At 34.8% G+C, this 22,530-nt stretch overlaps 1 protein-coding gene across 6 annotated transcripts in view; it reads right to left on the bottom strand.

Annotated features, from left to right (window-relative positions):
• Positions 1 to 22,530, bottom strand: part of MTHFD2L (methylenetetrahydrofolate dehydrogenase (NADP+ dependent) 2 like) — a 115,882-nt gene that overhangs the window by 47,182 nt on the left and 46,170 nt on the right. Inside the window, exon 8 of one of the 6 annotated variants that reach the window (XM_039845448.1) lies at positions 8,375 to 8,451. The exons of the other annotated variants lie outside the window; for them this stretch is intronic. Coding sequence (XP_039701382.1) covers positions 8,390 to 8,451 — 62 coding nt within the window. The 3' untranslated portion in view covers positions 8,375 to 8,389. Of the gene's footprint in view, positions 1 to 8,374; positions 8,452 to 22,530 lie in introns of those variants that run through there. 6 annotated transcript variants of the gene reach the window in all.

The following is a 22,530-nucleotide window of genomic DNA, read 5'->3' as shown; positions in this document are numbered from 1 at the left end:
TTTGGCCCATGTTTCCTCAATTTCTTGTTTGCATATATAAGGAAGAGAATTAATTCTATTAAACTTTTAGTATACAAAATAGAGGCTATGAGCAAATTCTGCATGAAGAATCAAGATCAAGGATTTGATTTTCCGCTAAGGCCAGTGGGGAATGTGCTGGCTGGAAAATTACTGTTTGGCTATCGACAAGGGAACATAACACTCTAACAATAAGCTTTCTGCTTCTGTACCCCCCGCTTGCACAACCGACCTGTGGGTTGACAGTTAATAAAAAGAAGAAAAATAGACTTGTGTGTTCAAACAGGATGAAGAATAGGGGTTCAGGGCTTAAAATCCCTGTACCTCTACATTTCAGAGCTGCTTAATTTGGGGTCTGCATACCCCTGGCAGACCCAGCTAGCTAAATAAAGAGTGTGTTTCCTATAACTCATTGATTTCTGGTGGTCTGTGTGTCTATCGGGGGCTGGCGGCTACAACAGCTTCACTTGCTTTCAACTTAAAGAGGTTCCATTAATAATCTTGTAAGGCAGTTCGGCTAGCAATGACTTCACTCATTTTATTTGTCTGGTAATATCTGTTTTTACCTTCATTTTTAAAAGATAGTTTTACTAAATATAAATTTTTTGACAGTTTTTTCTTTCAGTACTTTAAATATATCATCTCACTGTCTTCTGGCCTCCATTGTTTCTGATGATAAATAAGCTATTATATATCTTATTGGTGTTCTCTTTTATTTGATGAGTCATTTACTCTTGCTGTTCAGGGTTTTTATTTGTTTGTTTTTTGTCTTTCAACATTTTAAGTATGATATGTTTGAGGGTTTATCTTAGTTGGAGCTTGTTAAATTCCTTACATGTTTATGTAATGTTCTTCATCAAATTCGGGAAGTTATCAGCCATTATTTTTTCAAATATTTTTTCTGCTCATTTTTCTCTTTTCTCTCATTCTGGTAATCCCATTACGCATATGCTGGTGTGCTTAATAGTTTCTTCACATTCCTCTGAGAATGTTTATTCTTCTTTATTCTTTTTCCTATCTTTTCTTCAGACAACATAATCTCAATGGATCTGTTTAAAAGTTCGCTAATTCTGTCTTCTAACAGATCAAATCTACTGCTGAGCCTCTATAGTGACTTTTTTTTTTCATTTAGTTATTTTACTTTTCACATTCAGAATTTCTACTGGTTCTTTTTTATGATTTCTTTTATTGATATTCTCTATTTAATGAAACATTGTCATCATGCCTTCAGTTACTTCTCTAAACATGGTTTCCTTTACTTTTTTGAATATATTTATCATAGCTGCTTTGAAGTCTTTGTCAGCTAAATTTGATGCCTGGGCCCTCTCGAAGGCTATTTCTTTTGCTTGATTTTTCTTCTTTTTGTTCCCTATGTGTAGATGGGTCTCATACTTACTGTTTCTTTGTATGTCTCAATTTTTTAAAAAAACTTGGCATTTTAGATAACATAGCAACACTGGATACTGATCCACCTTACTAAGACCTCTTGTTTAGTGACCTGGGTTTATTAGTCAGTAACATCTATTTCACCTGTAGTGTACAGCCTCTGATGTCACTTCTCAGAGAGCACAGCCTTGGGAATACACACAATCACCACAGAGTGACAGTGGTTTTAGCAGAGTTTTTTAAAACTCTATCTTTTCCTTATCTCTCTGGTAAGCCTTTAGCTAGTCTCCCTCTATTGGTATCACACCCAGCTCTTAGGCTCCACTAATTATTAATTGATTGCTCTATTGTTTCAACAAGACCTTGGGGGAATAAATTGCTCTATAGCTTGATTATAAGCTTCTGTATGGGGTTGGTAGTCCTTCAGGTCAGTCTTTTGTTCCAACCTTGATATTTTCTTAGTTTTCTCATTCCCCATTTCTCTCTGTTAAACATATAACTGATCTGTGGTTTAGCTAGTTGCTCTTATAGACTACCAGCCTCCTCTCAATTGTCCACCACCAAAATCTCCATTGTTTTTGACAGTGCTTTAGGCTTGAACTTCTCTGCTGTCCCTCCAAATTAAGTCTTTCTCTTAGGAAAAGCTATGGAGCTCTTTATTCTTGAATCCTGTCTGGGAGTCCCCCTAGGCAAAATTTCTGAGCCACTTCTCCAGACTTGTAGGTAAACACAGTGGCCCACTGCTGTCAGAATAATACCCCTGCCCTACAAGCTGGTATTTGGGGGCAGGAGTGGTGGTGGCCGCTGGCTTCATAGTTTACTTCTTCTAACATGAAGCCTCTACCCTACAAATATGCTGGAATGAGGGTAAATGACCCAGTATTCTTGACTTGTAACACCTGGGGGTAGACTTTATGTCCTATGAATGGAAGCTGTGTGGAGGAAGGAAGCCTCAGATTTTTCAGCTGTTCTTGTTTGGAATAGAGCTTCTACAACAATGAGCTGAGAGAGAGATGAGAAATTTTGGCAACCTGCCACCTCCCAGGATGATACTAGACTGGGATCTAAGTGAAGAGAGAGTCCTGCATTCTTGGATATACCTGCTCAGAATAGAACTCCTGTTATGCTGATCTAGAAGAGAGATGGGAAGCAGTGGGTCATGGCTCAAATGCTACCGACTCATATTCTTCTTAGACAAATTTAGTAGATTTTCTTGAGTGAATGTTTCTCCATTTGCTGTAAGCTCTTTAAGAATTTTCAGAGATTTGAAGTGATTTTTTAAAAAAATATTCTTCACTAGTTATGGTTGTTTCACTGGGGAGAGGATCCATGAACCTATTCATGACACTATTCCAGAGGTGTCTACCTGCCCATAGGTTTCCTAGTAAGGGTTTTTCTGCACTAATATTTATGTTTGTATTATCACCACAAAATTAATTATTTCGTTTTTAATGATGAACTTTAAAACTAAATTTACTATACTATTCATAATTTCAGATGTTTCATATCTTATAAAATTCTAAAATATTTACAATGACTATGAATTGAGTAAAAAAAAATCAAACCATTATTATAATTAATTGAGTTTCTCTAGAGTATCTGATAATATTTTTGAGGGCACTTTATTTTAATTGACAGGCACCCTGCAAGTTGTCCAAAGCGAGGCGTCTTTGTGCCAGGAAAGAGAGAAAGAATGATGAGTTATCTCTGTCTTTCAAATTTAACCACAAATTAAAATGATAACTCTTTTCTCAAAGGTGTGTCACACTATAATTGAGGTGATGCCAGAAGCTAGAATTACAAATTGGAAGTTACCACATTCATTCTGGATTTTTAATACAATAATAAGAATATTATTATTACTACTAACAATAATTTGCATTGTTAAAAATAAATGTAATCCAAGTCCAAATGGAATATCAGAACCATGGGAGTAAACAAACTATTCTGCAAATACTGGAACATAAGAAAATGCTATCTATATACTAATTTGATAAACAGTAACATATTCACATGGAATCTTTCTCTGCTTGCTTCCTCTTTAATGGGTTTCAAAAAAGCACTCCTCAAAATTTGAACTGATGAGGTTTTCTTTGTCCCACATATTTACTCATTCTCCACAATCTTCTTCCACACTAATCTTATAGTATTGTTGACTGAAATTTTTATATCTGACTTATCAAACATGTTAAATTTAATTAACAATTAGCACTCAGAAAGACATATATTTTGGGGGAGAGCTCACCTTTACATCTTGTCTTCTACTACTGTTACTGAGACTTGTTCTAAAGGAGATAAACTTTCTGAGTCCTTATATATCTGGGAATTTCTTTGTTTCACCATCACTTCTAAGTAGCTGTTCGGCTAGGTAAAAATTTCTAAATTAATTTTTTTCTTCAAAGTATTGAAGATATTACTCAATCATCTTCTGACATCCAAGACCACTGACAAGTAATCAGTCTTCACTCAAATCCATATTTGTGTGTAGATATTCTTTTTCCCTTCTAGATTTTAGAACTGTTAAAATTCTGAAGTTTTAAAATTATATATCTAAGTATAATTATTTTAATATTTCTCAGCACTTGGTAAATTTTTTCAAACTCAGAACTCTATTTCTCTCTTGAGTTTAATAAAATTATCAGCGATCTTCCCTTAAAATGTTTTGCCTACATTTAGTTCTAATATTCCCTCCCGGAGGAGTTTCTTAAATTCATCATCCATTTCCCAAGCTAATTTTCTAGCTTTTTATCTCTTTGTGCTGAATTCTGGGATAAGTTCACTTTGTTATTCCAGTGGGTTTACTTTTCTGTTGTGTTCATTGCTGTTCAGTCTGCTTTTAAGTTTTATTTTTTAATTTCAATATTTGTCATTTCTAATATTTCCAAATAATTATTTCTCATAATTATCTCTTCTTGTTGCATACCCTAACTTCTTGTTTTTAAACTTTCATTCTTCTGTCATGACTATAATCCCTTCTTTATCTTGCTAATGGCATCAAAAATACTTATTTTAAAGTCCTTTTTGGTTGCACCATTATGCCTAGTTTCTTCACTGTCATATTTCCTGTTTACCAGGTTTGTTATTTTTCCTTCATTGTCTTTGTTAAGTGCCTGTGTAGTCATTTTTCATGAGACATCTCCTCCTAGGGCATCCTGGTCTCTTACAGCAGGCTTGTGGAGTTCTCAGTGTAGGCTCTACAGGAGGTCTGGCTCCATAGCAGGCCTGGCACTCAGGGCTGCATTCTTCACAGATCCATTTTCAGACTTGCTCCTGGTAAGGCTCGGATCCAGACTCCCCTAACTGTACAAGCTGTTCTAAGCTTAGTCGAGAGTAGAAAACAAGTGGCACCTTTCCCAGCACCCAGTTTCACACAAGCTGTGCAGATGTGGCCCTGAGCTATGTATTCAACTTGTGTGGCCGTAAAGTTGCCAGCATCTTTTTTCAAGCATTCATCTGGGTCCCAAGCCTCTCCTGCCTGTGGACTGACTTCACAGCATCAGACCGTTCTGAACCTTATTTGTTCCTTATTGCTTTTTTCTTTTAGGGCAATATCCTTATTTTATTTCATAGAGACTTCTCTTTCTTGTTTTCTAGAACTATGTTTATTAATTTTGAAAGTATTTTGCTTATTGTCTGAGTTTGAAGCAGATGAAATGGGGTATATTTCAGCATCTGTTCAATTTACCATGATTGACCAGAAGACCATACAAATAATTTCTTTACATAAATGTTCTATATTATTAGCTATATAATATATACTACATATATATTACATCATATATATATTGACATACATCATAAAATATTCAGAAATATAATTTATTCATATGTAGAGAAAAAAATCCCACTTAATGCATTAATAGGGTCAAAAGTCTATGAAAATTCCTCTTGAAGACATCATATTGAAGAACAACCTGCTGCCTCTCCATAAATCCAACATGACCAGTTTTCTCACCAGTACTCGATCAGGCTTCCTTGGTTGACACCAAAGGTGGTAGTTGGCTCAGGTTTAGGGATTATGCTGAATGAAAAATAAACCATTTCTTGCGTCTCTAGATTCACACAAAATGTAGCACGAGACTCAAATTCTAAGAGATTTGTAGGAACTAAGACTGTCTGAAGGCCAAGTGTGTTCATATTTCTACCCCATTCTCGGGCATACCCTAATTAATTGAAACGTCAAGTAACATAGCCTGTATTGTTTAAAATATTATTTCTCACTCTTATTTTTTACTTTCACTGTTGCTTCAAAAATTTATCTAGGTTAAGTGCAAATACTATGCAACTCATCTTACCATATGTTTTGATATATTAATGATCTCTGATGCATTTCAAAGGAACTATTTAAACATTTACTATGGGATAGCACTAGGCCATGGTTTCAACCATTAGGGCAGATAGCATGGATTGTGGTAACTGAGAAGCTTAAGAACTGAAGCACTCTATCCAAATATCTGACTCATACTTAGGCTTTCTCACATAGTAGCATCTAAATCATTATTAATCAACCAATATCAAAACCAAGCAACACAACATCAACAAAAAAACCCATAGCAAATTTTAAACAGCAAGCACACTGGAATAAAAGTCAGGAATTCTTAGTTCCAGTACTAGTTACACAACAACTAGAAGTATGGCCCAAGATAAATTAGGCAAGTGTCTTTCATCACATGTAAAATAAAAGTTATAGATATCTAACCCCTAAGAACACTTCAAATATAAATATTTCATAAAATATCCACTAATTATTTTTCCCAGCATATACTACACTTATCCATCAGTCCATTCTCCATTTTAACAGGCAATTATTGCTTGTTTACTATGCATTAGTCTCTGTCTGGATAACTGATAATTCGTAAATTAAGAAAAATATATGGTCTGTTTTTAAAAGTTCATGATCAAACGAGAGGGTCAAACAATTATAATAGAGTATAGCACAGTGATGTAGAAATGCCCAAGAAGTGGAGGGAAATAAATCAGAGAGGGGATACCTAACTTAGCCTGTGATCATGAGTATTTGTTTCCCAGAGGACTGTGTTGATTCTGAGAGATGCCTTGAAGAGAATAAGGGGAAAGGGGCAAGAAAAGCTATTCTGAATGGAGGAAACCGACTACAAAAAATAACACCACCACCACACACACAAAAGTTCCAATGAACTTTGTAGGTTTAAGGAAACTCAAAATAGTTTGAGATGGTGTGAGTCTAGGACGTTGAGGGCAATGGCTGGAGATGAAGATGGAGTCTTTTAATTTCTACTATGCATTTAGGAGAAGAGAAAAACTGATTAGCTTTCAGTTGATCACATTCCAGTTCATGTGTATCCAAAATTTACAAAAGACTTGATTTCTTTACTGAAAATGTTGGAAACAGCTAGTTTTACATTACAGTCAATTCTTGGAAAAACTATGGCCGGGTGTATCCAATGATACAGAGGGATGGGCGTGACAAAAGTCCCTGTGGGGAAGACCGAGGAGCCTCTGAGGGACAACTCACCAAGGTCTGCACATTAGAATCATCTAGGGAAATCTGAATACTCTCAATGACAAAGCTGCACCCTAGATCAACTAAATCTGAATTTCTGTGGGTGGATCTTAGGCATCAGTGTGTTTGAAGTTCAATTGATTCAAATGTATAGCCAAGATTGAGATCCTGCTTTAAAGAAAGTCGGGCATATGTGATGGGCTTAAGACAGCATAATATTTATTGTTAGGGGAGAGATGAATCTAAGTAGATCTTAGCATTCCTAGCTCAGACTAGGCTCTATTCCAGGCTCCTATGGAGTCCATTCATAGTGGCAGGGAGGGAGAAGCCATAAATAAAAAATGACAAGGGCTCGTTCCTTAAAAATTCTGTAATATGCTTTGTGACCCTTAAAGAGAGACTACCATGAGGAAGAGGCATTCTCTCCCATTTTGCAACAGAACTCCATTCAGTTTTACCTTGAGGGCTTTGGCATGTCTAGGATGGAGTCTGTAGTTAAGAGGCTTTATCTGGCTACTGTGGCAGGTGTTCTTGGCAGGAAAAATGAAACCTCATCTCTATATGAATGCGTGTTATGGTTAAAGCAGAAGAGAATACCATGTGAAACTGACTGGACTTGTTAGGAAGTATAAAAATCCATGAGAGACAAAAATAATAGTGAAGGTATGAGGCATTATTTTTAAAAATTACAGAGAATCTCTAAAGTTTCAGCAGTATAAGGAAAATATCTAGATAGGAAACAGTTTCATTATTTCAACAGGTATTTTTAGAATAGCTACTATGGGTCAGGTACTAGAAAAGGTGATGGGGATAGTCAATGAACCAAACAGACAAAAATCTCTTAGTTAATGGAGCCTATATTTTCATAGCAAAGATAGCCAAGAAGCAAATAAATAAATAGATACATAATATAATGTCTGGTAATGATAAGTGCCAGGAAAAAAAGGCTGTTATTTTTAGATAGGCCTCTCTGAACATTTAAACAGAGATGTAAATGAAAAGAGTGTTATTATGCAAATTAGTAGTTTTCAAACTTTTTGGATTCGGGACTATTTTACATTCTTAAAAATTATTAAAGACCCAAAAGAGCTTTGTTTATGTGGCTTATGTCCATTAACTTTACCATATGAGCAATTAAAACTAACAAATTGCTTAAATATTTAATTATTTAGAAAAACAATAATAATCCTGTTATATGTTAAAATAAATAACATATTTTAATTAAAACAACTACATATCCCAAAACAAAACAAAACAAAATTACTGAGAAGAGAGGTACTGTTTTTACAATTTTGTTAATCTTTTAATGTCCTGCCTAATAGAAGATAGCTGAATTTTCAAATCTGCTTTTACATCCAGTGTCACACCTATATGTAGTTGGAAAAAGGAGGAGTTTTTTAAGATAATAGATAATAACTTTTAAGATAATTGATAATAGACTTTTTAAATAATTGTAGTTATCTTTCTTTGCATCTACATCAAAACTTAATAAACAATAGTTTCTTACTTGTTAGATGTTAGGTGCAATGTGAAATTTGAAGCCATTTCAGTGATCTTTCCATACTCTGTAATATTAAAATCCAACATTCATCTATCTTGCATTTTGAGTGGACATAGTAATATCATGCACTGCTTATTTGAAAATATCACTTCATTGAGTTATGCAGATCTTCCAAATATCACATATTGTTATATATTTAAAAATCATATTTGTTAATATGATCATTGATCTCATAAAAAGAACATTAAGTATTGGGAAGCTGTCAAGCTCACAGTGGGGACACTGCTTTTGCAAAATTTTACATTTGCTTGAATCAAACAATAGCCTAGGCCAGAGGGTTAGTACAAGTTCACCACAACTCACCTGGGTGTCTTTTGTACCCACTACCAGTCTTTGCTTTCATATCTTCCTTCCCACTGACAAAATCAGGCATTAGGCACTGTAACCATTTACTTCAAAGTCAATAGACAGATCTATCTCTACCACCAAGCAAAGACCTCCTCACCCTGTCCATCTTTCTCGTCTGAGGATCACATCACTTCCTAGTAGATTATAAAGACTGTGGTGATGAATAGAATGAATAATTTCACTCTCATTTGAGACCCCACCCCCTACAAACAGGGAGTGGCACAACATTAAAGGTATAATAACCACGTAATAACAGCTGGAAAAAAATAGTAAAAAGAAGATTGTCCTGTCATACCTGTCAACAAACTGAGTGGTGTTACTTCTAATATTGGTCTTCTATGAAGCATAAAAAAAAAAAAATATTATTAAACAATGTTTAGGGCAGAACATCACAGAGTCCACTGCCATAGATGAAGTCAGTACATAAGTGAAGGTCAGGAAAGAATGGGCACTCTGAGAATGAGAACAGCTCTCTGTTCTCTTAGAGATAACGGGTGTCTGTTATCCTGCCTATAAGCTGTTTTGGGAGAATTACTAGTTACTTATAATATGCTTTGAGATGCAAGAACTAAAAAAAAAAAGAAAAGAAAAGAAAAGAAAGAAAGAAAAAAAGAAAGAAAAAGGAATTAAAAAATAAGGGTGACATGTTCATATTCATTTAGAAACACTAAAATTAAGCAGAGCATGGAACTCTGAATGCGCCTGAGACGAAAGCAGGGAAATCAAGAGAGTAAATTTTTAGGGTAAAAAAAATGCTTATTAAAAACCAAGAAATAAAACTAATTAATAAAACTAAAAACCAAAAAAAAGCCAAAACTTGCTTTGAAAAATGAATAAAATCCACAAATGGGGATTTGAAAAGCTTCAAGACTCTACGGTAGAGTTCTTATTCTACTATGACAACCCCTTCCCCTGCAGCCTAATAGGAGCATAAAGAGACTGGACTGACATTTGGGAGTGTGGGCATAACTGGCAGAGCCCCTGTCCTCAGGGGTCTTGAAGGTACTACGTGGAAGATGATTGGTGAAACTGAAATGCACTAGATATACGCAAGGTGCTTAGTTAAAACTGGTAAAAGAAAACTGCAAAAGTCTTTCTTGCCTATTATTAACAAACCCTTGAAAAGCATATGACAGCCAAACAGCCACTTCCTCTGAAAGGCCTTCTGGGGCCACCCCAATCCCAATACAAGACCAAGTCCTCCTTTATATATGCACCGATAGGCCCTATAATTTCCTTTCTTACCAGTTTTCAAATTTTACCATTACATTTGCATGCTGTTATTTGATTGATGTCTGTTTAGAGTAGACTACAAGCTCCATGAGGGCAGAAACTGAGTGAGTTTCATTGTACATCCAACACTTAACTCAGTGCCCAGTACTACTGGGTACTCAATAAATGTGTTGAGTAAATGAAAGCGGGGAGGGAGAGTATAGCTTTAGACTAGCTTAATAGGACAGTCCTTGGAAAGTGGCACATTAATCTAATTAGGAGAAAGACAAAAGAGTTCCACATGAAAATAGAAAAGCCAACAAGGCTCTTCTCCTATATAGTTTAGTTTGGTGAAAATCAGTTAATGTGAGAAAGCAGGTGAATACAGTTCAGTAAGTCCCTATTAGACTTCTTGAGGTGACAGATAAAGCCTCAGAATTCTGACCAATTAACTCAAAGTTTTCCTTGTGAGATATGTTTCTTTTTTCTGGGTAGTGAGGAGGAAAGGGCTTCCAAGAGGAGAGAGAACATTATTTCAGTAGTTTCTCTCATTCGCGCCTCATAATTTAATTGGCTTGGCTGGCACTGTAGGGCTATTGAAAAGGAATAAGAAGGTGAAACAACTGTAAATGTCTCTGCAGGTCTTGGGAGTGTCTTACCTGGCAATAGTAGCAAGGATTGGCAGGAAGGGAAAGAGACGTGAGCAGAAATTCCAGGAGTTTCCATATCACAGCTTCCAGGGAGAAATGTGGATGCACACCAGTTGTTTTGCTCCAAGTGGCATAATAGGACAAAGTATGGTCTGAGTAATTCTTCATGTGGGAAAAAGGAATAATACTGACAGCTCTGTATTAAGAACTAGTAGTTATCCAGAAGGATAACCAGGTTGGCCATTAGATCTGCACAAGCATGCAATCTGAGTCACTGGAAAGAACTTGGGCTTTGAAGGCAAAAAGATCTCCACCTTGACAATTATAAGTTGTGTGATCTTACACTAATGATAAGAATACATTCCACATTTATAAAAATAAACACAATAACATTTCCCACCCCTTGCCCTAGGTTTGCTATAAAAATAAAATTAAGTAGATGAAAGCACAGAGCTTGGTGCTTGGCATACAGTAGCATTCAATGAATGACAATCGCCTTTGGCTTCTTAGTTTTCTAATTGAAATCTCAAACACAATATAAATATATGTATTTACGTGTTGTATAAAGCTTTATGCTAAGTGACCATCTTTCTGTATAGTTAAAATGTCTCTTATATAAAGTTGCTTCAAACTTTTTGTAAATGGCTTCAAACTTTTTTCAAAAAAGCCAAAGTATATTTAAATTTCTATAAATAAATGTTAATCTTCTTTTGGCATTTTAGCAATTCATTTGTGTGTGTGTGTGTGTGTGTGTGTGTGTGTGTGTGAGTGTGTGAAGAGAAGAGAGAGAGAGAGAGAGAGAGAGAGAGAGAGAGAGAGAGAGAGAGAGAAAATATCCCTAGTTATTTCTTCAGGGTAAAAAACAAACACGGCTTCAAGGGCCACATATTAGTGAACTAAAAATGCCTTGATTTTTCCTGTTAGCCACTATTACGTGACTATGATCTCCAGCTGATTCCAGGAAACCAATGTCGGAATTAGTGAGTCATTATTTTTTGTCTCTTTGGTGGTTGGGGGGTGGGGAAAGCCTTTTCTTTACATAATTATTCCACAATTAGTGGTGTACCAACTAGTTTCCATTTAGAGTTTACAGACCAGAATCCCTAAGGGAAATGGGGCACATTTGATGATGAGAAAACATTTAATAAACATGTAAAAATAAATAAAGGTAAAAAAAGATTTTGAGTTGATTTATAAATTAATTTCTTAGCCATCAAAGCCATATAAAAAATGCCCCAGGAGGTTACGTTTTTCAAGTTGGAGCACATGTTTTGCTAGAAACAAGGGTCTATGACAAAAAGGAATAAAGATAGAAGGATAATTTTTTACTCTTTCAACAGATTATTAATCTCTAAAGAATGTCAGCATCACTCCGTGAGAGTATGCTCTTCATACTTGACACACATAGTGAAAGGGACACATGGTAGGCTGTGTTTTATAAAAGCAGAACTGGGATAAAAATGTAGTAATATTCTACTCAGCTTAGGAAAATGTCAACTCTTACTACTTAAATATGTGAATGTGAAATGTTATTTATTGGCGGAGAGTTAGAGAATTGTAGTTACAACTCTGAAAGCTTTGCAAAGTTAAACAAGATGGTCTGTTATCTTTAAATAAGCTCTTTTGTTTCTATTAAAAAGTATTACTAATAAAATGTGGAGTGTGACTAACATAATCATAAATTCTTGATAAACAGTTACGTATGCTTGATGCTTGCTCCTTGAATTATTATAACACTTGTACTTAAAAGAAAGTAGATAAACAACAAAAAAATAAAAGTACATTGCACTTTCCAAAATCACAGCAGCAATAACCAAAAGCAGAATAAAGAATGAAGATCAGGGGCTTTAGAGCATGACATGGTTCTCAGTCCTGATTCAGCCACTTCATTATATGATCACAGGCAAATCAATTCACTCTTAAGCCTGAACTTTTAACATCTATAATATAGGGATAAAAACCTTACTGACCTCATAAAGATGTTCTGAGGTTTAAATAAGATGATGTTTCAAAAATGTTCAAAAACATTAGTCATTATTAATATAATAAATAAACATTAAAACACTGATATTTAAATAGAGAAAATATTGAAAAGCTTATACTGAAACTCTCTATTCAAAGATTATTTTAAAATCTGTTTTATAACCACTAAATTTTTAAAAATAATGTCCCGTGATCCTCAGAAATATGAAAATATTTTAATTATTTAACCATATAGAAAAAATTTTAAATGTTCCTACGCATGCCTCTTTAAAAATATCAAGGATTAGCTAGTCTGGAAATGAATCAGATAAATTCGAAACTAGATAGGTTTTTCTAAGGTTTAAAATATTTACATAAGAACAACAAAAAAAGGATATGCCCCTATTTATTACAAAGCTCACTTCAGTTAAAATTTGGATTTGTCCTAGGTCGTCTATAGTAGAACAAAGTATTAATGACATCTGGACAGCTCGAGGGGCTTGAGGCAAGAAGAAAGAGCTTCAGCAGCAAGGAATGTTCAAAACAGAATGGCATAGGTCGAAGTCAGGAACTCAAATGAAAGCAGGTAGAGGTTTTCTCTTCCTACCTCTTTCCTTCATATTCTTGCCCCACTCCTACCTCTTGGTGCTAATTGAAAATTAGATGACTTCTTTCTATTTTATATTTGCAAATAAATTTAAAAGCCAAAATTGCCTTCAATTTTAGCTTCCTAAATCTTTCAGTTTCTCATCTCTCTTTTTTGTAAGCTTTACTGAGATATAATTTATATCCCATTTCAAATCATCCATTTAATTCATATCTCTTTTCGTTTCTTCTTTTTTCCCAAGAAAAGCCATTTAATTAACATGTTTGGTACTTTGTAGGAGATGAGCCATTTCAGTGTAGTAGACCACTCCCATGCTCCTTTATATGAAAAGGTTAACAGCTCCAGCAGACAATAGGCAGAATATTGCCACAAACTGGAAATGGGTCATCTTAATATTTTTAAATTTCATTTTATAATTATAAAATCAACACAAGTTGGAAAATTCAGAGAGATACAGAAAGAATCAATATTTATCTATCACCTACTTATTACCCATTAGCCCAAAGATAACCACTCTTCTCAAGTTGTATTTTTTCTTCCATCTTTGTCTTTCTGTTTGTCATATGTGTGTCTGGCAGTGTGTGGAGGGGCATATTTGGATTTCTATCATGAATGTAATCTAATCTAATTATTTTTCAGAATATAATTGGCTGTAACAATTCCATTTTATAGATACACCAGCATTCATTAAATGTTTCCATGTTGTTAGATATGGAAACTGTTTCTAACTTTTTGCTATCATAAAAAAAAAAAAAAATCCGTGATGAATATTCTTGAATTTTATCTTTTTAAGCCTCATTACAATTCTTATTAGGATACATTCCTAATATATTTTGGGACCTGAGATAATGTCTCTTCATAGGCTAATATCCAAAACAAGCTTTAAAGTCTATGTATTTGTATTCAAAGAAATGTATTCAAGTATACTATCTCATCTAGTGCTCATGGTAAACTAATCCTATTTTTCTGAGTTCTTTCCAAGCCATTCGGTACTTCTTTGTAGAGCTTCCATAAAAAAGTCAGAAATTTACCATAAAGTAGAGGGTGGGTAAACCCTTCAAAGTTTTTTAATCAAAAAAAGTAAATTTGGGGTGATATCTTAGTGACCTAAAATAACTTATGTTACTCTTAGTAAACATGAAGGGATTCTCGTTCATTTTAATATAGTGTGCCACATTATTTTTAAAGATATCCTGACCAACTATCCTGGGAAGGATGTATATTATAATGTCTTTGTGTGTGTGTGTGTGTGTGTGTGTGTGTGTGTGAATATTTTACAAAGAAAGGAAATGTTCTTGGTTATCTTTAAAATAAGTATAAGTATGAATTATGAAACATAATAGAAATTCAGTAGAAACATTATGGAAATGCACCTGTATATTCTTGTGATGCAATAGCTGATCCCTGATATTGATTACTATCTTGATTTAAAGGGTACATATTAGGTGCTAAGATACTAAGAATAAATGGCCTGCAATCTTCACACTCAGAGAAGAACTGAGAGAAGAACCACAGTCATAAAGCCCACACTCATGCATCAGTGCTCATTAATCCTCAGGTTTTGTAACAAAGGTAAGTCATTTCCAAAATAAGAAATTATTAATTAACCAAATCAGAAGTAAATTTGAAGAAAATGCATTTAGGTGAAAGATGAAAGGACAGAGACAGAAACTTCTCTTGACTACATAAATGAGTAAAAAGGCCTTTCATAGAAAGCTGTTTGAGGAGATACATGCCAATACAGTGTTTCTTTCCATCTCATTAATGTCCTTCAGAACCACAGCCACACCTAAAGCAGGTAGCCAGGTGCACAGTCTCCATAGCCCATTTCAAACAATGCCTCCGTATAGATTATTACACAAGTGTTGATGTGTGACATTTTGATCCTCAAATTTTTTTTTTTAATTTTCGATTTTAATTAGATGTATGAATGCTACTACAAAGCCACAACTAATGACCGAGTATAGATAATGAAATCATTTTACTTTCTGCCAGTTGACACATGTTTGGGAGAGACATTCAGCAATACCACACACTCTGAACACACCACAGGAATGGTGACATCACCAAAGAAGGGTTCCTATTCCTACCTACATTAGACAGTAAAGCAAAGTATCTTCTCATTTTTTCACTGAAGACAGTCATCATTTCTCAGTTGTTTCTCTGCCTCCTCCCTGCTTTACCTTTGAACTCTGCAGGTGCAAGCTATGAGACAATGGTGCTGATGCAATGCCAGAGTAAGCCTTTGTGAAGTGGAACAGCCCCAAACAAGGTATTAAGGAGAATCTGAGGTTGAATGAATCCTAAAGAGATCATCTGCCCCTATAAAGGCCTTCCTCAACTTCTAAGAAAAAAAATTAAAGAAGGAAGTTTATTCATTCAACAGTGAGTTTTCTAATCCCTAGTGCAAGGTTCTTCACTAGGTACAAGAAATACAAAGATAAATAAAACGTGGCCCTGGCTACTGGAGACCACAATACAGTAGGAGTCACTTCAGTGCCCCCTCAATGTGCTCACCTTCAATACTGCTCCACTGCAATTCTTACTTTCCTTTTCTCATCACATATCTCATCTAGGTCTTCTGTATTTCCATTCTCTTTTTCCTCCTTTATTATTTTGTTACACTTCAAAATTTGCAATATGATGCTTGACAGAGGATTTTTCTACTTCAATAAAGGCACCCAAAGTCATCCCATGTTAGCAAGATGTATTTAAAGTTTGTATAATATTAAGGCATATTTTATGCCTTACATGGGTGTTGTTAAAACAGCTTTTTTACAACTATTAACTATAGCTTGATACAGTCTCACATAAAGGCCTATTTAAAAATAAACTAGAAAGATGTACATCTACTGAGGAATAGTAGGGGAAAAATGCCTTATATCTCCTCTTGAGTGTAGTCCAGATAGCATTTATTTGAGTCACTAGTTGAAGTGAGTGATAATATTCAAGGCACGTATTTAAAAAGGACACGAGTCTTAGAGTGGATTTTTAAATTATCTACCAATATACCAGAGAAAATATCATGGCTTTAGACACCACTCTTTATTAGAGATGGGTTAGCTACCCTAGGACCTATCCTGTTTTTAATGGAGAGGTAATCATTTACCAATAGAGAGATAGAGAGCTTTTAATCCCTACTAGCATGTCCAGAAAAATAGACTGGATGGCCAGGAAAAACTACAGAGCATATCCAAAGCATGTAAAACTTTTGTTTTCAGGTCCTAGTTTTTAAAGAATAAGAATGAATAAGTCAATAGATGTTTCGAGCAAAAATTAGGCAACTCAGGTATAGAAACCAGATAATCAGACCATAAAGGATTCAGAAAACAATTTCTTTTTGTTTTATAAAGCATTAAAATAATTAAATAATAGACTTAGGAAATACACGGTTACTGAAATCAGGCTTTCTGTGGTAAAAAAAAAAATACTATGAAGATATAATAGGCTGTGAAAATTAAGGCTGAAAAGAGCAAGCCAAGTCACGTGATAGAAATCAAATGCATTTGATGGTAAAAGCATTGGATAGTCATGACAAATTCACCACAAACAGACCAAAAATGCAAGCATGAACAAAAAATACAGGCTGGGAGAAACATTTGTTAATAAAGCTTAAATTTATACATGTTAATTTTGTTTTTGAGGATATAAGTAACCATTCATAAGCAAATAAAAAACTTAAAACCAAAAATAATAAATATTATAGGTCTCATACAAATAATCTTAGGCATTTACAATGATGTTCTCAGCTGTTTACTGCATAATTTATAATATTTAAAAAAGCCTAGGAATAATCTAAATGTCCAACAATCGAGAATTAAATAAATAAATTATAGTATAACCATAGCATAGAATACTATGGAGTAATTAGAAATCATGTTTTAGAAGAATACATTTTACAAGGAAACATGTACACAGTGTGGAGCTATAAAATACAAACAGTACATACAAGACGAACAAATTGTGTAATATTGGATTTACATATTGTAAATATAAAATAGTAAAAGACCAACACCAAATAACTAACTGTGGTTGGCTCTGGATGGGAGTATGTGTTATTCTCCTCCTTCCCTCCCTCCATTATTATCCATGTTTTCTAGGTTTTTACACTAGGGATGTCTGACATCAAGAAAAAAAAATCTATAGTCCAGCATCTTCTTGTACACTGATGAAGCTTGCTTGTTACAGATCAGGGGGGCTTTGCCTACTTGGTAACTTGGGCTGGGGGGTGGGGGGGGCATCATGGGAGCTGGAATGGGGAGGGAGAGGAAGTACAAATACAGAGAAAGAGACTGGGAGGGTGGATAAAGGTCTGAGAGAACAAACCTCTTCACCTAAGTGCCTCTGTCTTCCCTAACCTCTCACAAAGTCAGACCATTCCAAAAGGGAAGCAACAGGGGACTTACCCAGGGACAACAGAATACACAGCCACAAACAAAGGCCACATCACCCTGAGAAACCAGAAATCGTAAGTAAAAACTAAGCTTTTATAAAGCTGGTCTCTCATATGTAAGCCACTTCTTAGATTAACTTATGATAATCAGTCAACTTTGATACTATATATATATATTAAAAGTAACCAAATATATATACATATATGTATACATATATACATATATGTATACATATATGTATATATATTTGGTGAGGTAACCCTTGGTTGACTTCACAGATTGCAAGGACTTTGTCAGCTTACAATCCCTTATTTTATTTATTTATTTATTTATTTATTTATTTATTTATTTATTTATTTTAAATCTACAGCACCTGGTCTTCCTAGGTGGTCTCCCATCCAAATACTAACCAAGGCCGACCCTGCTTAGCTTCTGAGATCAGATGGGATTGGGCTTGTTCAAGGTAGCATGGCCCTGATATCTTTAGTGATATCAAAGTTGTAGCTTAATAATCAACTGATTTATTATTTCTAAATTATTGTTTAAATATTCACAAGCAATGGCCTAAGAACTAACATATAACATATTAGCATTTAACATTTATTATTTGCAAGATGCTAGGGACTGTGCTCTTTACATGGATTGGCTGGCTTAACAACCCTGTATGAAAGGTTATTATTCTTCACACTGAAGAGATTGAGGCTCAGAAAGATGGGATGACTTAACCAAGAGTACACAATTAGCAAGTAGCAGAGTTGGGATTTAAATTCTGGAATTCTTACTCTAGCAAGGTCTGTGCATTTATACTATCCTATATTATTGAGGACAATTGACAAACTTAAGATTACAAATTTAGGAAGGCAGGAAAGAATTCTAAGTGGAGAAGCAGAGGCTAAAGGGGACTAGATGGAGAATCAGAAGTAGAATGTGGGAAGAACAATAGCATCAGTGAAACCATAAAATGTGCTGGCATCTACTCAAGAAGCACCCAGGGCTGTAAGGGAGCAAGTTCCACTCCCAAGTTACATGAACCGTGGATGGTGGAATGGACTATTTCCATGCCCCACCCCTTGGTACTTCTCATTGTTCTGGCATCCTGAAAATTACTAAGCTCACTTCACGGAGGAGGAAATCTACCAGAGGAAATGCTCTATTGAGAACCTAGGGTGATGTCTGATGGGTGTGTATCTTAAACTTGATAATATGATTGGAGAAGTGGTGAAAATAAGTTGATTGGTCATTTTGTATTTCATGACGAAAAAGTATGAATATTCCAAATTACTCGACTGAATTGTCCATTTATTCTGTTTTATATTACAGTGTCTATCATTAAAAGTGTCGCAATAGAGACGCTAGAGTTGTGATTGTGAAGGTTCATTCATCATGCTGGAGAGGACGGCTTAGAGGACAAAATGCCGGCTTTCGCCAACTAAGACACTCTGTATCCAGAGGTTTAATATACGAGTGGCATTGACTCAACAGCTCATCTTCTGAATGAAGCTAGTTCTACAAAGTTTACTCAGATGAGTGAAGAGTCCTTTGGACAATGTCTGGAAAACAACTGCCTATCATGCCTGGTTAGTGAAGATTCCTAGAACTTTTACAAATTTAGGATTTCTCTCCGTTTCGTGGAAGCATGAGATATAACAGTGACAAAGGATCTTTTAACATAGTCTTAGAATCAGTGCCCTAATCTGACTCACTTTCCCTTCTTTATCTTCAGCCTTAGACAAGCCAATTAAGACTTCCCCTAAACTACAGTAGTCCCCCCTTATCCTCAGTTTCACTTTCTGTGGTTTCAGTTACCCGTGGTCAATCTAGGTCTAGAAATATTAAATAAGAAATTCTTGAAAAATAAGTAATTCATAAGTTTTAAACTGCAAACCATCTGAGTAGTATGATAAAATCTTGTGGTGTCCTGGAAGACCACCCGGATGTGAATCATCCCTTTGTCCAGCATCTCCATGCTTTATACGCATCTTGCCCGTTAGTCACTTAGTAGCCATCTTGCTTGTCAACTGTCATGGTATCTCAGTGCTTGTGTTCAAGTAATCCTTATTTTACTTCATAATGGCCCAAAACTCAAGAGTAGTGATGCTGGAAATTCGAATATGACAAAGAGAAGCTGTATAGTGCTTCCTTTAAGTGGAAAAATGAGTATAGTCAAAATACTGAGAAAAGGAGTGAGAACGAGTATAAGAGTGCATATTCACATAACTTTTATTATGGTATAATGTTATAATTGTTTTATTACTAATTATTGTTAATCTCTAGCAGTGTCCAATTTATAAATTAAACTTTATCATAGGTTCATGTGTATAAGAAAAAACACAGTATATACAGAGTTCAGTACTACCTGTGCTTTCAGGCATCTACTAAGGGTCTTGGAATGTATCCCCCACGGATAAGGTGGGGCTACTATGTTTCTTTGCATTCAACTGTTTAATACTGTATATTTTATATGCCTTTAATAGTCTCATTACTTTCTTTGCCCTTCTCATAATTTCTTAACTTTAACACATACTTGGATCAGTTTATAAAAGATCTTTCACTTTTATGGCTTTATCAATTACTTTACAAAGGCAAACTAAGAATGTTTAGTAGTTCACAAAAATAATGCTTTCATTATGAAAATTAACCAGTAACTAAATTATGTATAAAATCTAGCTTTAAAAAATTATATTCTTAAAAATGTATCAGCTAAATATGTATCAATTTGAAGTAGTCTTCATTCCAGTTGTAATCTTAAAACTAATGCAGCAGACATTTATTGAGTTCCCACTGTGTGTCAGATGTTCTAAGCACTTGGCTAACAAGCTAAAAAAAAAAGTCCTGTCCCTGCTATAGTCTAGTGACGGTGACAGACAACTATAAACAGGTTTTAAGTGTGATAACCGTGGTACTGCAAAGTGCCCTAGAAACAGCTTAAGTCTTTTTGTGAACTCAGAGAGGTAGCTTTGAGTAGGGCTTTAAAGTCTTTTATTTCTAAAGGCATAGTTTGACAGGATCTGATTTTCAGATTTGAGTTTTTAAATTAGCCTAAATCTTGAATTTGTGGAGAGATGTTTAAAAGGTAAGTGATATATAGTTAGGTCTATGGGGATTTGAGAAACTGGAGGGGTGAGATTAATATGAATATAAATTAATTTTATTCATGCCCCAGGATCTTCACACACAATTTCCTTTTACTTTTTCTTCTGTAGGTCCATTCCAAGATATTATTACCACATTCTTTACTGTAATCTCTCAGACATTATCGATGTTTCTGATACATCATGCACTCCTCCTCCTTCTAGTCTTTCTGACTTCTAGATGGGACTGCTTCCATATATGCTGACATTCTAGTTATCACAATAATCCAGCCCTGCCTGTTCCAGCTACCTCTGCCATTAGATCACTATCTCATTCTTTAATACCCACTGTTAATTGTATTTGTTTATTTCCACACATAATGCATAATGTGATCATTTTAGTTATATTTCATTCTTCTTATCTGGTTATATGAATTTCTTATAGTACTTCATGCTTTCTCTATAATTTCATTGTAATTTACCGATATATATACTGTCCTTAAATTCTCCATCCAGGAGATTATTAAGAAAGTGAAAATGTAGTAATCTTTAGTTATTTCTTATAAACTCTCAATATTTTTCCCTTTAATTTCTCATTACTCAGATGTTTATTTCCACAGGATAATTGCAGGGCTATATATAGGGCTGTCTTTCAGCATTTAGCATACCTTTGCATCTAGTTAGAGGCATTAGAGCTGGAATACAAGGCAAAGAATAGACCTATTTGCACTGCCATCACTCATAATGTCTTCCAGCCAGGATTAGGATGGTGTGCGGCCAATTGTCTAAAATAGCTGCACACCTTACTGGCGCCCTCTCGTGGTCAGAGAATACCCTGTGTAGGATGGCTGTGGTATAGAGCATACTGTCTCATCACCTAGACACCTGAATACCTTCTGGCTCCTATTTTGTTAATTTTATATAAGATTGATGCTTCTTTTCCTTTCTCTTTGTTTTCTTTTTTCTTTTTCTGTCTTATTTTTCTTTTAATGTCTTGTACGCAGTGCTGATTTAGGCTTTTATAAAGGAACGTACGGTGAGTCTACGGGAGAAATTCAAGGATGATGACAGTATTGGCATAATGACTTGTGATATGGAGTTTGATTTAGTCAAAATGAAATGTCATTGGTTCTTGAAAGAGAATTGTGATCACCACTTGTCATTTCTCATAACAAGAAAAACATGAGCATAAATGCATGCTGAGGGGTTTTGTCCCACTGGAAGAAAATATTCGTTCAATATTATAATGGATAAATGGGAACTAAGATCAATTGTGAAATATTCTTCACAAGTTGTTAACATGTGAGTCAAGTAAAACTTTTTAAAGATGATGTAAATTTCTTTCTGTCTAAACTTAGAGGTGGACAAAGATGACCAAATTCCTCTCTACTCACCAAATTTTGAGTCTTGTGTATGAATCCAAGTGTTTCTAAAAAAGAAGTCAATGCAATATTTGTCTCCATAAATCTATCAGTTGCTGCAGCAGTATTTCACTTAATGTTGATCTGTGGTCTGAAAGAGTTTATTTCCTCTCTAAACATCTGTCTTACTTACATCAATGCAAGTTCAAAAACTTGCATTTGATACCACCTAAATATAATTTCTCATAAAAAGAGGATATAGTTAGCTGTACCAACTTAGTGGTAACTTCTAGAAATAGGACATTTCTATTTTTACTCTATAAGGAGGCAAATTACTCCTCCTGAAGTTATCACATACATATTTTGAGTTCCATAAAAGGGCCTATATTAGCATAAGAAAATGAATTAAATTTGGTTGAAACTAATTTAAACTATCATTATTCTCTTCATCAAACTCAATTTCTTCTGGAATTTTTAC

This window comes from Pteropus medius, unplaced genomic scaffold (genome assembly GCF_902729225.1).
Source record: "Pteropus medius unplaced genomic scaffold, Ma_sr-lr_union100, whole genome shotgun sequence".
In the NCBI taxonomy this organism is placed as follows: domain Eukaryota; kingdom Metazoa; phylum Chordata; class Mammalia; order Chiroptera; family Pteropodidae; genus Pteropus; species Pteropus medius.
This window is presented reverse-complemented; position numbering and strand designations above follow the sequence as displayed.